We start from the raw sequence: 15,204 nt of genomic DNA, 5'->3' as shown, positions 1-15,204 counted from the left end.
TACAATAGTGCTGACAGCTGTAGAGTGCGGATTGTGTGGGGATTATGTGCTTTAAACCAAATTGGGGCAGTATCTGGTTCCTGGACCTCAACTGAAATGCCATGTCACATATCAGGTCAACTCTCAGTTTCAGTAGGTGCACTGGCTCTCCTTCTGGTGACAATTTGGTAAGAAGGAAAGGAAAAATTTGACAGGCCTGTTGACGGCTCAGTAATATCTGTTGCACATGTCTGGACGTGTGGTGGAAAAGGTGTGAAAATGCCTCTGTTTTAGGTTTCCACTCCTCACTGCAAGAAAAAAAGCACATAACCATATTAGAACAATTTAGATGACAACAGAATATTCAAATATGGGAAAATTAAAAAAAAAAAAATCACTTGAGCACTTTTTGCTGCTTTTTATTTAAACTTCAGATCTGGAATAACCTCAGTTCATCAAACATGTACATTTTCACACCAGCTTTTTCTAGTTCTGGAGTATTAGGTGGAGGCAGCCCTTGGCACAAGGCAGGAAACAGCCTTAGAAAAGGCGCCAGACTTTATCACACATACGCCTAAACTACTGACACAGTGGTCCAATTTAGAGGGCCCAGTTAGCCTAACTACACTTGTTTGACACATGGGAAGCTGAATGGCATACTGGAACAACTTACAGACACACGGGGAGAATGTGGAGCAGATAGCGTCCTGGTAATAGTGATTAAACTCATTATGCTTGAACTGTGAAGCAAGATGCTGCAGCAATTCAAAGTTATACTGTTTGACACAAATTGTGTGCTAGACATCCAGCGTACACAGAGGAGAATGTACAGCAGCCGACATCCAGGTAATAGTAATCAAACCCCTTCTGCTTGATCTATGAAGCACAATGCTGCGCTGCTTCAAAGTTATATTGTTAAGTGCAAAGTTTCCTTTTCATAAATACTCTGTATTATTTGTCATTAACAATCTAAAAAAAGAAAAAAAATGAAAAACACATACCGAGATCAACCACTGCGTTGTCATCCTCAATACAGTCAAAGCAGTTATCCAAATCTGACTCAAGATCTTCATATTCTGTATCATTGGTGTTCTGCAAGGCTGTCCTTGATCATAAGTTTTCTTGATCACAAGTTTTCTTTTAGCTGAAGAAGATATTTCCCTAGAATAAAGTCTTCTTTATTTAAGTTCCTCTTTGAACAAACAAACATGGCATTCTCACGGCTACACTGCCACCCAAGCAAAATACATAATAATCCACTTCTGGTACACCCTCACGAACTGCATTTATTACTTTTACAAGCAGCTGATACATGTAAAATTAATGACCAATCATAGACAACATCATTGAAATGCTCTGAAGCTCAGCTATCCAGTAGTACAAAAGGATCTTTGAGAAAAGTACCCTAACATACTGCTTACCTCAGCACACGTGTGCAAATTGTATATTTAACTAATGAAAGAAAGAAGACAACATAGAGACTTGTGGTTTATTTGAAAGAAGACACCCTTGGATATGTAAAAATACCATTATTCCACTAGAATGATGTGTGGGTTTATTGCATATTAATATGTTGTAAACTTTTGCTTTCTGGTAACTTACTTTGATTGGCATCCTATTGCAAATTGAAAACTGAATTCCACTGCACAAAAGGAAATGTTATTTTGTAGCAACAAAAAGCAAGCTACAAAATGTACACTTGGTGTAACATTTAGGTGTGATCAGGGGTGCAGTTAACTGATTTGAAAGTTGGAGCATTTCAGGTTTTTTTTTAGTTACTTCAAAGAATAAGTTATCACATTTGTCTTTATGAAATTTGGTTTTGTAACTGTGAATCAGATTAAAAAATAACAGTGATAACAGAATTTAACTACATATGTTAGCAGACCACATTACAAACACAATTTTTAACAACACCTTACAATATCAGATAGTTGAAATTGTACAGGCTTGTGGTGCCTCAAAACCAGAAGCAGATATCCAAATCAAGTGACAAAACAGCATCAATTGAGGTGCTATTGTTAGCTCTACTAGAGGTTCTATAACTAACTGTAGTTCAAATTTCTTAAACATAGCATTTTTGAACTATAAGAGTTCAAATCTTTTGAAGTGAACATTTTTGTTATTATTTTATTGTAGAAACAACTCTCAGCAGCAGCCAGCAGGGTGGCCGTGCGATGCATGTGTACGGGCGTCATTCTCATTCCCTACCACCTTCGCGTTATTTCCCCTACCTTTTCATATCTTAAATCATTCTTGAGGCAGATTGAAGACTTAAGTGCCAGCTTAAGTGAAAAATTAAGGAAAACGTACTAAGTAACTGCAATGCAAACACATACTTAATCAGTTTTAAAATTGCATAATCAGAAGAAGCGGGCCGCTAGGGTGGAGAAAAGAAGAAGCTGATCAGGAAGCAGAAAGCGCATCAACCTCTGAGCAAACTAATGCTAAACATACAAAGAAAGATTATGAAAACTATGAATGCTTAAGTCAAGTGTATTCCCTGCAAGTTATCGTGCAGTGCGTCGTTACTGGTATGTAGATAATGTAACTATTAAGCTTCTTTTTTTTGTGTGACATATTGTAAATAATGAGTACGTATTTGTTCACTCTTTGCTTACAGATCAGCTATTTCATATGCAATTTCTTTCCTTTTGAATTTCTTTCTATATACTGTGTGATGGACAGCTGGGCCTCATGCCCAATTGAAACAGCCACAGAGTGGAAGGACCAGGAGAGAAGCAGTACCTCCCCTGGAACACGTAAGAGCAGCCACCCTGGTGCGTGTTGGGACTACGGGAGCAGAGCTTGGAAGCTCAACCTTGGGCGGGGGTTGGGGTTAGGTCCGTGGTCACCGCCAGGGGACGCCTGGACAATTCTGGAGCCCTGGATGGCAGCAGTTCAGCCACACCAGGAAGAGCTGCCAGGAGAGAATCCAGACACACCCGGAGTGCTTCTGGGTGCCCATGTAGCACTTAAACCACACCAGGAAGTGCTGCAGGAAGTACATCAACAAGCACCTGGAGCATATCCGGGTACAACATAAAAATGGCTGCCTCACTACATTCAAGGAGCCACAGTCAGCTGGCAGAGGTCAGAGCTTGTGGTAGAGGAGTGGAGGCAGCAAAAAAAACAACAACCAGAACTTGACATTTGACTAACTTAAATTGGGAAAAAGAGGAAAATATACAAGGAGAAGAAACCTCTCTCAAGGTACACTTGAAAAAATATATGAATCCACAATTAAAGTCGCACAGAATGTTCCTGTTTTAAAGACAGATGGTTTCGTAAATTCAGCAATAGTTTTGAATAGGAGATTTCGACATTTCAAAAAGTATCTTAAGGAGAATTTAACTTTCCCAACAAATTTCAATAAAATACGTCCACTGGGAGCCAAGTTGTTAAATGCAGAAAGAGAAATGGACAGACAGAGATGGCAATTACAGTACATCTTTTTCACAATAAATGTAAACAAATCAAAAAACAAAGGCATTACTGTATTACTTAGCAAACGCGGCTTTATGTCCAGTTGTATTTTCTGACCCTGATATCAAGACATTTTACCAGTTTGTTTTAAGGAATGCACCTAAGGTAGAATAACCTAGCAAGAAAAAGTTTTTAAAAATTTCTAAGCAGCAAATGATGGCTTTAAATAAACTAGCATAGGATACCTAAATTTCAATTTTGAGCACTGATAAGGGAGGTGTCAAATACTGATCAATATGTAGAACAGCATGAGGCAACTAAATGATATGAACAACTTTTTAACAAATCCTACCTACTTGCTTTATTACTGATTTGGTTAAAAAAAATACCAACTTTACTCTATGCCCAAGATTTTATTGATAAACACAGTGCATACAATCTGTATAATGAATATCTGTGTGTGTTAACATTTTTTTCTTTTCTCCAACATACATTACAATTTGCACTAGTGAATTGTTTCAAGTAATAAATCTATACTTTAGCACTTGCTCCAGTGTCTTGTTTTTCAAATACAGCATCCAAATACAGCATCCAGTACTCGGCACTGAAACTACAAGTAACAAACGGCAGTGGATTTTAAATAAAAAAGCACAAGGTGAACACAAAGTAGAAAGTAGTAACAACTAAACATTTACCAAATATAAAAATTAATTATTAAATAACTGAAACTATTATTCAAGATTCCCAGTGATTTTCTTACCATCAAATCCAAGGAGCTACTGAATCGGTTTTGAAGAGCATTTTGGATCAGATCCCATCGACTTTGCAGCGTGGAATTTCCATCCTATATTTTAGAATCAGAAAATATATTTCTTTACTTATATTCTCCATAAAAGATTTCTAAAAGCCGCAAAAAATTAAATTTCAAAAAGTAATAAAAGGAAAAAATAAGATTTTAGCACATAATTTAATGGCAAACAAAACACACACAATTTTTGGAAAAGTAACTTAAAGTAAAAAATACTAGCAATATGTCTTATAGGAAAGTGTTTAATAAGAAAATGTTACAATTTCTCAATATTTTAAAAGTCAAATACAGGATCTACTATAACTACAGTGGGATGCAAAAGTTTGGGCAACCTTGTTAATAGTCATTATTTTCCAGTATAAATCATTGGTTGTTACGATAAAAAATGTCAGTTAAATATATCATATAGGAGACACACACAGTGATATTTGAGAAGTGAAATTAAGTTTATTGGATTTACAGAAAGTGTGCAATAATTGTTCAAACAAAATCAGGCAGGTGCATAAATTTGGGCACCGTTGTCATTTTATTGATTCCAAAACTTTTAGAACTAATTATTGAAACTCAAATTGGCTTAGTAAGCTCAGTGACTCCTGACCTATATACACAGGTGAATCCTATAATGAGAAAGAGTATTTAAGGGGGTCAATTGTAAGTTTCCCTCCTCCTTTTAATTTTCTCTGAAGAGTAGCAACATGGGGGTCACAAAATAACTCTCAAATGACCTGAAGAAAAAGATTGTTCACCATCATGGTTTAGGGGAATGATACAGAAAGCTGTCCCAGAGATTTAAGCTGTCTGTTTCCACAGTTAGGAACATATTGAGGAAATGGAAGAAAACAGGCTCAGTTCAAGTTAAGGCTCGAAGTGGCAGACCAAGAAAGATTTCAGATAGACAGAAGCGACGAATGGTGAGAACAGTCAAGAGTCAAACCACAGACCAGCACCAAAGACCTACAACATCATCTTGCAGCAGATGGAGTCACTGTGCATCGTTCAACCATTCGGCGCACTTTACACAAGGAGATGCTGTATGCGAGAGTGATGCAGAGGAAGCCTTTTCTCCGCCCACAGCACATACAGAGCCGCTTGAGGTATGCTCAAGCACATTTGGACAAGCCAGCTTCATTTTGGAATAAGGTGCTGTTGACTGATGAAACTAAAATTGAGTTATTTGGGCATAAGGGGCGTTATGCATGGAGGAAAAAGAACACAGCATTCCAAGAAAAACACCTGCAACTACAGTAAAATATGGTGGTGGTTCCATCATGCTGTGGGGCTGTGTGGCCAGTGCAGGGACTGGGAATCTTGTCAAAGTTGAGGGACGCATGGATTCCACTCAGTATCAGCAGATTCTGGTGACCAATGTCCAGGAATTAGTGACAAAGCTGAAGCTGCGCCGGGGCTGGATCTTTCAACAAGACAACGACCCGAAACACTGCTCAAAATCCACTAAGGCATTCATGCAGAGGAACAAGTACAACGTTCTAGAATGGCCATCTCAGTCCCCAGACCTGAATATAATTGAAAATCTGTGGTGTGAGTTAAAGAGAGCTGTCCATGCTCGGAAGCCATCAAACCTGAATGAACTAGAGATGTTTTGTAAAGAGGAATGGTCCAAAATACCTTCAACCACAATCCAGACTCTCATTGGAACCTACAGGAAGCGTTTAGAGGCTGTAATTTCTGCAAAAGGTGTATCTACTAAATATTGATTTCATTTCTTTTTTGTGGTGCCCAAATTTATGCACCTGCCTGATTTTGTTTGAACAATTATTGCACACATTCTGTAAATCCAATAAACTTCATTTCACTTCTCAAATATCACTGTGTGTCTCCTATATGATATATTTAACTGACATTTTTTATCGTAACAACCAACGACTTATACAGGAAAAATAATGACCATTAACAAGGTTGCCCAAACTTTTGCATCCCACTGTAACTACACAGGATGTCATGGCATGGTACCAGGGGAGTCACCAAAAGATTTATTAAAGTAATTAGACCACACTATTGATTATGTTATTTAAGTAGATTGAATGGGGAGAGTTTCACCTCAAAACATGACTGAACAACAATTTATTCTTTTATAACAATTTTAATGCATGAATGATTCTAGAAAATGTATAAAGTATTAATATTAATTATTTAATGTGGAATTTTCACAAAATAAATTCCAGCTTTCTTTGAGATAACGTTTTGAACATTTTTTTTCTCATTTTAGCAATTAGGATGGACCATGCATAAGAATTATGTTAGATTTTAAGTTAAGCAAAATGCTGAACTATCAATATAATAATGAAAATTACCTCATACAGTACCCTGCATGAGTGAAGTTGTACTTTTGCATTTAGAATTTAATTTTAATAAAGTGTTTCACTAATTTCTTGATTTTTTCCATTAATGAATGCAACTAATTAGCAATAGCATACTTAAGGATTAAATTCTAGTTTAAATAAAGATTACCTTGCATTTTGTTAATATTAATGGTGGTACTAATTTTACACATCAATGTACAGTCATGGCCAAAAGTTCTGAGAATGATACAAGTATTGGGTTTTCACAGTTTGCTGCTTCAGTGTTTTTATATATTTTTGTCAGATGTTTCTATGATATACTGAAGTATAGGTACATGCATTTCATCATTTTCAAAGGCTTTTATTAACAATTACATTAAGTTTATGCAAACAGTCAATATTTGCATTGTTGGCCCTTCTGCAATTTGCCCAGGCATGCTGTCAATCAATTTCAGGGCCAAATCCTTACTGGTGGCAGCCCATTCTTCCATAATCAATGCTTGGAATTTGTCAGAATTTGTGGGTTTTTATTTGTTCACCTGCCTCTTGAGAATTGACCACAAGTTCTCAATGGGATTAAGGTCTGGGGAGTTTCCTGGTCATGGACCTAAAATTTCAATGATTTGTTCCCCAAGCCTCTTAGTTATCACTTTTGCCTTATGGCGTGGTGCGCCATCATGCTGGAAAAGTCATTATCACTAAACTGTTCTTGGATGGTTGGGAGAAGTTGCACTCAGAGGATGTTTTGGTACCATTCTTTATTCATGGCTGTGTTCAAAATTGTGAGTGAGACAATCAGAAAGGGGATTAATCAGAGAAAATGATTTTACCCCAGTCCTCAGCAGTCCAATCTCTGTACCTTTTGTAGAATATCAGTCTGTCCCTGATGTTTTTTCTTGGAGAGAAGGGACTTCTTTGCTGCCCTTCTCAACACCAGGCCATCCTCCAATAATATTTGCATCACCATGCATGCCCATGCACTCACACCTGCCTGCTGCCATTCCTGAGCAAGCTCTGCACTGGTGGTGCCCCATCCCGCAGCTGAATCAACTTTAGGAGATGGTCCTGGCGCTTGCTGGACTTTCTTTGTTGCACTAAAGCCTTCTTCACAACAGTTGAACTTCTCTATTCTAACTCAATAGCATGACAGAATCATCTCCAACCTTGTCCACGTCAGCACTCTCACATGTGTTAACAAGAGGATCACTGAAATGTCAGCAGGTCCTTTTGTGGCAGGGCTCTAATGCAGGGGAAATGGGTTTTCATTTTCATGGAAAAGAGGGACTTTGCAATTAATTGCAATTCATTTGATCACTCTTTGTAACATTCTGGAGTATATGCAAATTGCCATCATAAAAAGGCAGCAAACTTTGAGAAAATTAATATTTGTGTAATTCTCAAAACTTTTGGACATGACTGTAAATGAAACTTATTTAAAACAGTTAAATAGCTCTTCTCTCACAATTTCCACAAACTCTCAACTGGATTAAAATTTGATGAATCACGAAACATTTCATGCATTACTCTAATAATATTTATGTTTTGATCAAAACCTTTTTTAAAACATATGGCATGCACTCATTTGCCAATGAAATGTGGCTTATGAAATTGTGAAGTTGTATTTGTAAATTAACAAAAAGTATCTCCCCTGCAGCATACAATCCAGGCTAACAGAGCACCACAAAAAACTTCTGGAATAAGTGTACTTTGAAACTGTGAATGTTCCTGCATATTGAATCACATCTGGAGATTTCAAAAAAACTGCAAATGTAATTTTTTGTGAGGTTCTACCATTTCTGAAGTCAAGCTTCTCCTTTATTTCCCAATTTATGGTCATAAAAATACCACATATTTAATATTTAACTTAAATACCAACCATTCTTGAGCTGTCAGAGATGATGAACAGTATTGAGAAGTGACACTCGCTTGTAGACCAGACCTGCTATGGAACTGGCTGCTGGGCAATTTTCACTATAATTCAGTCTCTGTTAACTTTGTTATTTATTAGTCTATGGCATATTTTTTGTGTCATTTTATGTATGTGCTAGGGGATCCCAAAGGGCAAAACACAAAAAAATTAAAATGTAAACAAAACATGAAAACTATTGAACCATTATCTTTATTCATCTCCATAAATATTGTTTAGTTGGTTAGTTCTTTGCGATATGCTCCTAAGCATTACAGAGTAAGGTGGTTCTTGCATCAGTATAAATCATCCAGGAGTGGGACTTATCAAAAGGATTTTCCTGTCCTTTAGCTGAGTGTGTTCCTCAACCCAAAGGCATTCACACTTTCATGTTTTTTTACTAACACAAGTTAATCTTGTTTGGGTCATCGGTTGTCATAACCTATCTGTGAGAAACTATAACAGGTTGTACATGTTACATGAAAGCCTTAGCAAGGCTTCTAAGTTTGACAAAAGTGCCAGCATCCTGGGCACAAACTACCAATGCTGTACAACACAATTATCACAATCTTCTATCTAAATAGCACTATCTGCATCTTCTTTGTTTTATCGCAAATGCAACTGTACCAACTCTATTCCACACCCACGTTAAGAGATTTTGCTTCAGTTTTTTTATAGCTCCATTATCTTTGAGAAACACTCGAACAAAATAGATGAATTTCTACCATTTTAACAAGGCTAAACTGAAGACTTAAAGTCTGAAAAGTAGTTAATGGATCTATTATTGTCTTCACTGTTAAACTCTCTTTACATCTAGCTCATATTAAACTATTGCTGAATTGGTATCTAAATTGCCCTGTTTGGAGAATGTGCCTCCTGGTGATTAGTATGAAACTTGAACTGCAAATTTCTGATGTTAGAATCAAGATCATTCCACTACTGATTCAGAGGACAGATCTTTAGATTAATTACACTAGGACTGAACTAAGTACTAAGCCCTGTAAATTACTTGCATTAAAACTCTAGAAGTGCAACTTGTATAACTTCAAACCTATGATCAGAACCAAATCATTGTCAACATATGCTCTACCCCAAATATTAATTAAGAATTCCATTCAATATGTTTTTTAAAGCTCAGAATAATTCTCTGATGGAAAAGCAATAATTGCTTGCTTCTCCCATGCCTCAAAGAGCATTAAGCATACCTCCTGGATGTTCCCATTCTTTTAATTGAACTCAAGGAGACTTTGGACTCTAGAAGTGTGGGTAAGGTCTCAGTATTAGATAAGCTTCATCCATGAATCAATCTCTCAATTGTTTTGGAAGAAATGTACTCTCCTCCTCTTTGATATAATTAAAAACCCCTTACACCCTGAGAGCCATTTTTCAACAATTTCCACCTAAGGGGGGTACCATAATATAAAGTCATATTATTAAAAACATAAAGTTAGGAGAGTCAATTTTTCACTAAAACCTGGCAGATAACTTCTCAAATGTGATATAATATGTGTTTCAGTCAAATTGAAACATTATTTTATTAAAAGAACTGCTGCTAAACTAGAAAAAATAGGCACTCATGGTAATATGTTCACATTTTTGCTTTCTGATGTAGTATATCTCATGTACAAGTAATACCCAGACATCCTAACTGTACCTGTCTAATTTTTAATGTTGATAACACAAAAAAATAAAGTTACAGCATTTGAAACCATGGGTCCCCCTCCACAATCCAAAACCTCTCCAAATAGGGATCCAGGTTCAGAACAATTTTATTGCAAATAAAACAGTGAATCATATAAAACCTCTGAACACCATCCCCTAATACACTCTTATACCCAAGTACCACCCTACCCAAATAGTGTATTTTTTTTAATTATGCACACCCTTAGCAGTGACTCATTATGTTCATATATGGACGTCTATGTATCATTAGAGATGTCACAGCCGCTGCCATTCAATGATAAGAGATTTGCGAATGTGTGACCTTTTGAGTCAGGGCTAATGACCCAGAAATGCGAGATGTACTTGCCAATGTTTGCCTCATGACTCCTTTTATTTAGAGTCCTTTTATTTATTTTATCTCATGGTTGATGCATCATACAATAATATGTCTGGACTTGTTTTAATCAAGAGAATCTACTATAAGTAATGATGTTTCATTTATAGATACAGTATTTGCTTCATTTTGTAAAATAATATGCGCAAGCACACAAAAAAAAATAGAAGAGCAGTGTAATTGTGTTTGCGATTTTTAGCCTATAGCTCGCATTTGCTAGATTATTGAGGGGGTTCATCGCATTGGAGTGTATTTAAGTGTATGCATTAGCCATTTTTGTGCTGGGAAGTGAACATAATTAGATTCTGTGTGGAAAACAAACTTTTTCTTTAAAATTAAAATCAGGTTATAATTCTTTTTCCAGGGACTGACAATTCTTTAAACATTTTGGGGTAGACATCTCTAGTATGATAGCATCCACCAATATTTCTTGCATATTTAATGACATCAGTGCTTCCGCCTCTTTTTCTTCTTTCGGCTGCTCCTGTTAGGGGTTGCAACTGTGGATCATCTGTTTCCATATCTTTTATTCCTCTGCATCTTCACTGGCACAGCTCTCCTCTTAGGCCTTCCCCCTTTCCTCTTGCCTGGTAGCTCAATCCCTAGCATCCTTCTCCCAATATACCCAGCACATGTCCAAAACAATGCAATTTCACCTCTCTGGCTTTGTCTCCAAACCGTCCACAGTCTAAGATGACCCACTAATGCACTCATTCCTAATCCTGACCATCCTTGTCACACCCCCTCCCATTCCTGGTTAATCTTCCCCCTTTTTTCCAATCCCAAATGACCACTGTTAAACTGAATATAGTTCCACACTTTAATTTTGTAACTTCCATGGGCAACCCCCTCCTGCTGATTACTGTTCAGAAAATACATTTGTTATCTCCAAATTTTTATTAAATGGAACAATACCCAATCTTAACATTCAAATTTCATTTTTATGTTGGAAGAGGTATGTTTCTAGAAGATTTGGAATTCTATCATTGGGATTTCTCCATCATCCTATCCTAGCTCTCTATTCCTCCACCTTTACTACATGTTGAATCCACCATCACTTCCCACATTCTATTGTAGGTATACACTGTTAGTCACACTGAAACCCAAATCCTACAGGCTACTAGGTATTTGTTCTCTCAAACAATTGGTTCTCATCTGAAATAGTACACTCCAATCCCTGTATTTCATAATGTCCTTAGCACTGGACTCTGGCCTTGCTTTTATACTGTTCTGTAATGCATAGAGACAAGCACACTTGGTGACTTATATAATAATTGCACAGACACAATACTCCTATGCTTCCATTTTAATTTGCTCCTCCTTCTTTGTCATTTTTCTTTTTTCTACAGTTTTGGTTACTGCTGTGAAAAAGAGGATCTCTGTTTTGCCCATTTATTTTCTTGACTATTTTTCTCATTCTTTCTCCCATACAGAAAGACATGTGACTGCTAGGATGTATTGTATAAGGCAGCACATAGATCTATTCCTATAATTTCACTTTGGCTCAGGGAGCTTTCTCCTTCCCATATTCTGCTTGTATGGTTACCATCTTCAGTAACGTCAAGCCCTATACCGAAATCCAAATTGTCAATATATGCAATGAACTATACCCATACTAACGGTTTATAAGTAATAAAAACATATTAACAATTCCTCAGTAGATCCAACAGATATCAGGACATTTTCATGCTATCACTACAACAGCAGCAAATTTGTCAACCTGACGAAACACCAAAGCCAAGGCTAAACCAAAAGTCAAGATACTATATAGTACTCAAAAGATCTATAGTGTGCTATACTACAACTGCGGGAATGAACAGTGTCTTTGTGGATTTAATGATGCTGACTTATCCAAAAATTCATGAGTGGTTATGAGATTGCAGCAAGTATGCATTTGGTTATTAGTATAGAGGGATATAAATAAGTGTTGAAAAATACACATACTACACTATGAGACAATGTTCAAAAATCTTCCTAATCTGAGTCAATTTTATAAATACTGTAAGTAATATTATGAATAACTTTATTCATTCATTACCTCATTTTCAACTGGATAAAGGTTCTTATCCGAACAAGGCATTTTTACATTGTAATCATCCCAGGAATCTTTGTACTTCATAGGATAAGGCACAGGGACAACACCTTCGCTTAGCAAGTCTGTCTGTAAAGAGAAATTAATAAAGAAATAACCCTTTATCAACAAAGAAGATCTGATTTGTAAAACACTGTAAAAAATTGATAATGTTCTTCTCTTTTCAGAATTCAAACTAGAAACCACAATTATCTTTTCAAGCCTATTTTAAATAATAATGTGAAAAACCGCATAGCACACACACACACTTAGAGGGAAACTATGATACTGCTGGTGTGTACTACAGGATCAACCACAGACTGTAATCAATAGATTTTAGCACTTAATACATGGTTTTCCAATTATAAGGGTAAAAGATTTATGCAAAAGCATAATGTTTAAGAGCTTTAAAAGAAACAGAAAGATAATACAGAGGTACAACAATAAATTATATCATCAGATGAAAACAGCATAAAAAATAAAGTATCAGATATTAAACAATATTGTGAAAGGTATGTTGGGGCAATTCTACTCATTGTGCCACTAAACCTTTCTAATTAATTGTGTAGTGTAATTTTTTTATTTACCCTTATCATTACAGTATGAGTTGAAGAATTTTTCAAGTGTGGAAAAATATGGCCACACTCTGGCATTCTCCATAGTTCACTGATAGGTGTTCCAAGCCATTTTGCATCAGAAGATGCTGACCCTCCATTATTTGGCACTTTGACACGTTTCCGGTCTTTGAAGTCACATGGTAGCGATCCGCTAAAAAAGAGAAAAAATATAAATAAATAATACATAAATAAAAAAATTTAATTACTAAGAACTAAACATTGAAAAAAATACATGAACTCTACATACCATGTCCAACTATTAGAAATAATATTATCAAAATAAACAAAATACCAATTTTTTTTAAGTGAAAATAGTATTAAAATTCAATTTGGTGAATAAACTTGCATGACATTTAAAAAAAAAAAAAGAGTTGATAATCTGGGAAGTAAGAGCGGAGAATGACAAGGTATTTGAAACCATTAACAATAATGTTTCTTTTGCCTTTCTAACTGATCTCCAGTTGTACATTTTTTTCATTTTAACAACATGCAATTCTGAAATCCATTTGATTAAAAATTGAATTGTTAAGCAAACCATGTTTATTCTCCAGACAACTTGCTAAATATATCTCCATTTCTCCTTATCTACAGGGGTCTCCAACTCCACTCCTGGGGACTCATGTATAAACAGTGTGTACGCACAAAAATGTTGCATAAGAACATTTCCACATTCGAATCACGATGCATAAAACCCAACCTTGGCATTAAGCTATGCACATTTCAACGGTACATCATACCCTGGCATACGCAACTTCTCCGCTCGGTTTTGCAGACTGGCAGCACCCAGCGTCAAAGCAGTGCTACTGTTCATGTGTGGTTATCCTTCCTTTTTCAGATCCACATCCCTGACACAACTTTATAAACACACTGAAATTAACCACATATTGTTTAATTGCAAAATTCCCGCACTTCGCAGCGGAGAAGTAGTGTGTTAAAGAAGCAATGAAAAAGAAAAGGAAACATCTTGAAAATAACGTAACATGATTGTCAATGTAATTGTTTTGTCACTGTTATGAGTGTTGCTGTCACATATATATTACATATATAGTATATATATATATATATATATACATATATATATATATATATATATATATATATATATATACACGCATACATACACACACTATATATACAGTATCTCTCTCTCTATATCTATACTAATAAACGGCAAAGCCCTCACTGACTCACTCACTGACTGACTGACTCATCACTAATTCTCCAACTTCCCGTGTGGGTGGAAGGCTGAAATTTGGCAGGTTCATTCCTTACAGCTTCCTTACAAATGTTGGTCAGGTTTCATTTCGAAATTCTACGTAATGGTCATAACTGGAAGCTGTTTTCTCCATTTACTGTAATGGAGATGAGCTTGAACCCATGGGGGAGTTTCGTGACATCATCACGCCTTCCACGTAATCCGCAGTACATAGAAAACCAGGAAGACCCCAAAAGTGCTGAAGAAAACATGCATTATATAATTGAGAAGGCAGCGAAACAATAAGAAGCGAGCGAGTGACATATACAACCATATTCATGAGTTCTGCTACTTCGGAAACAAAGCACGATGTAAACCTACACTTTAAATTAAGTTCATAGACAGGCTGCGCTGGCGTTTGTAATTTAGTGCCTGCCCATATAAGGCCGTCCGTCAGCGGCAATCCAATAGCAAACTGCCACTAAATATTCACGGGTGAAGGACTGTGCTTATGCAGAGGAAGATGAGATGGTCAGGGTGGTGTTTGACACAAACTCAGCGAAACTGCGAGAGAAAGTTTTAAGTGCCAGGACTAAGGTAACATTAAATACAGCCATGGACATAGCACGATGGCACCAGCACAGCTGGGAACCTTGATGCATGTACACCGAAGCGGCTCCGTGAACTGGCGCGTGCACAGATAAAAGCAACAGTTCCAAAGAGCTGAACAAAACCGATTACACAATTGAAAAGGCAGCAAAAATATGAAGCGTCTGATAAGCATATTCATAAATCCAGCTACTGCGGAAACAAAGCACACGGTGGAAAAAGTCAATGTCCGCTAAA

The 15,204-nt window shown here is 36.5% G+C and overlaps 1 protein-coding gene across 2 annotated transcripts in view; it reads right to left on the bottom strand.

Moving 5' to 3' along the window:
- parga (poly (ADP-ribose) glycohydrolase a) overlaps window positions 1-15,204 on the bottom strand; it is a 256,129-nt gene that overhangs the window by 212,503 nt on the left and 28,422 nt on the right. For both annotated transcript variants that reach the window (XM_039772313.1, XM_039772316.1), the window contains exons 5-7: window positions 13,134-13,314; window positions 12,514-12,636; window positions 4,166-4,249 (exon numbers count right to left, since the gene is read on the bottom strand). In XM_039772313.1, coding sequence (XP_039628247.1) covers window positions 4,166-4,249; window positions 12,514-12,636; window positions 13,134-13,314 — 388 coding nt within the window. The remainder of the gene's footprint in view (window positions 1-4,165; window positions 4,250-12,513; window positions 12,637-13,133; window positions 13,315-15,204) is intronic.

Source organism: Polypterus senegalus, chromosome 1, assembly GCF_016835505.1.
Source record: "Polypterus senegalus isolate Bchr_013 chromosome 1, ASM1683550v1, whole genome shotgun sequence".
NCBI lineage: Eukaryota > Metazoa > Chordata > Cladistia > Polypteriformes > Polypteridae > Polypterus > Polypterus senegalus.
Note: the sequence above shows the minus strand (reverse complement) of the source record. Positions and strands in the feature narration are given on the sequence as shown.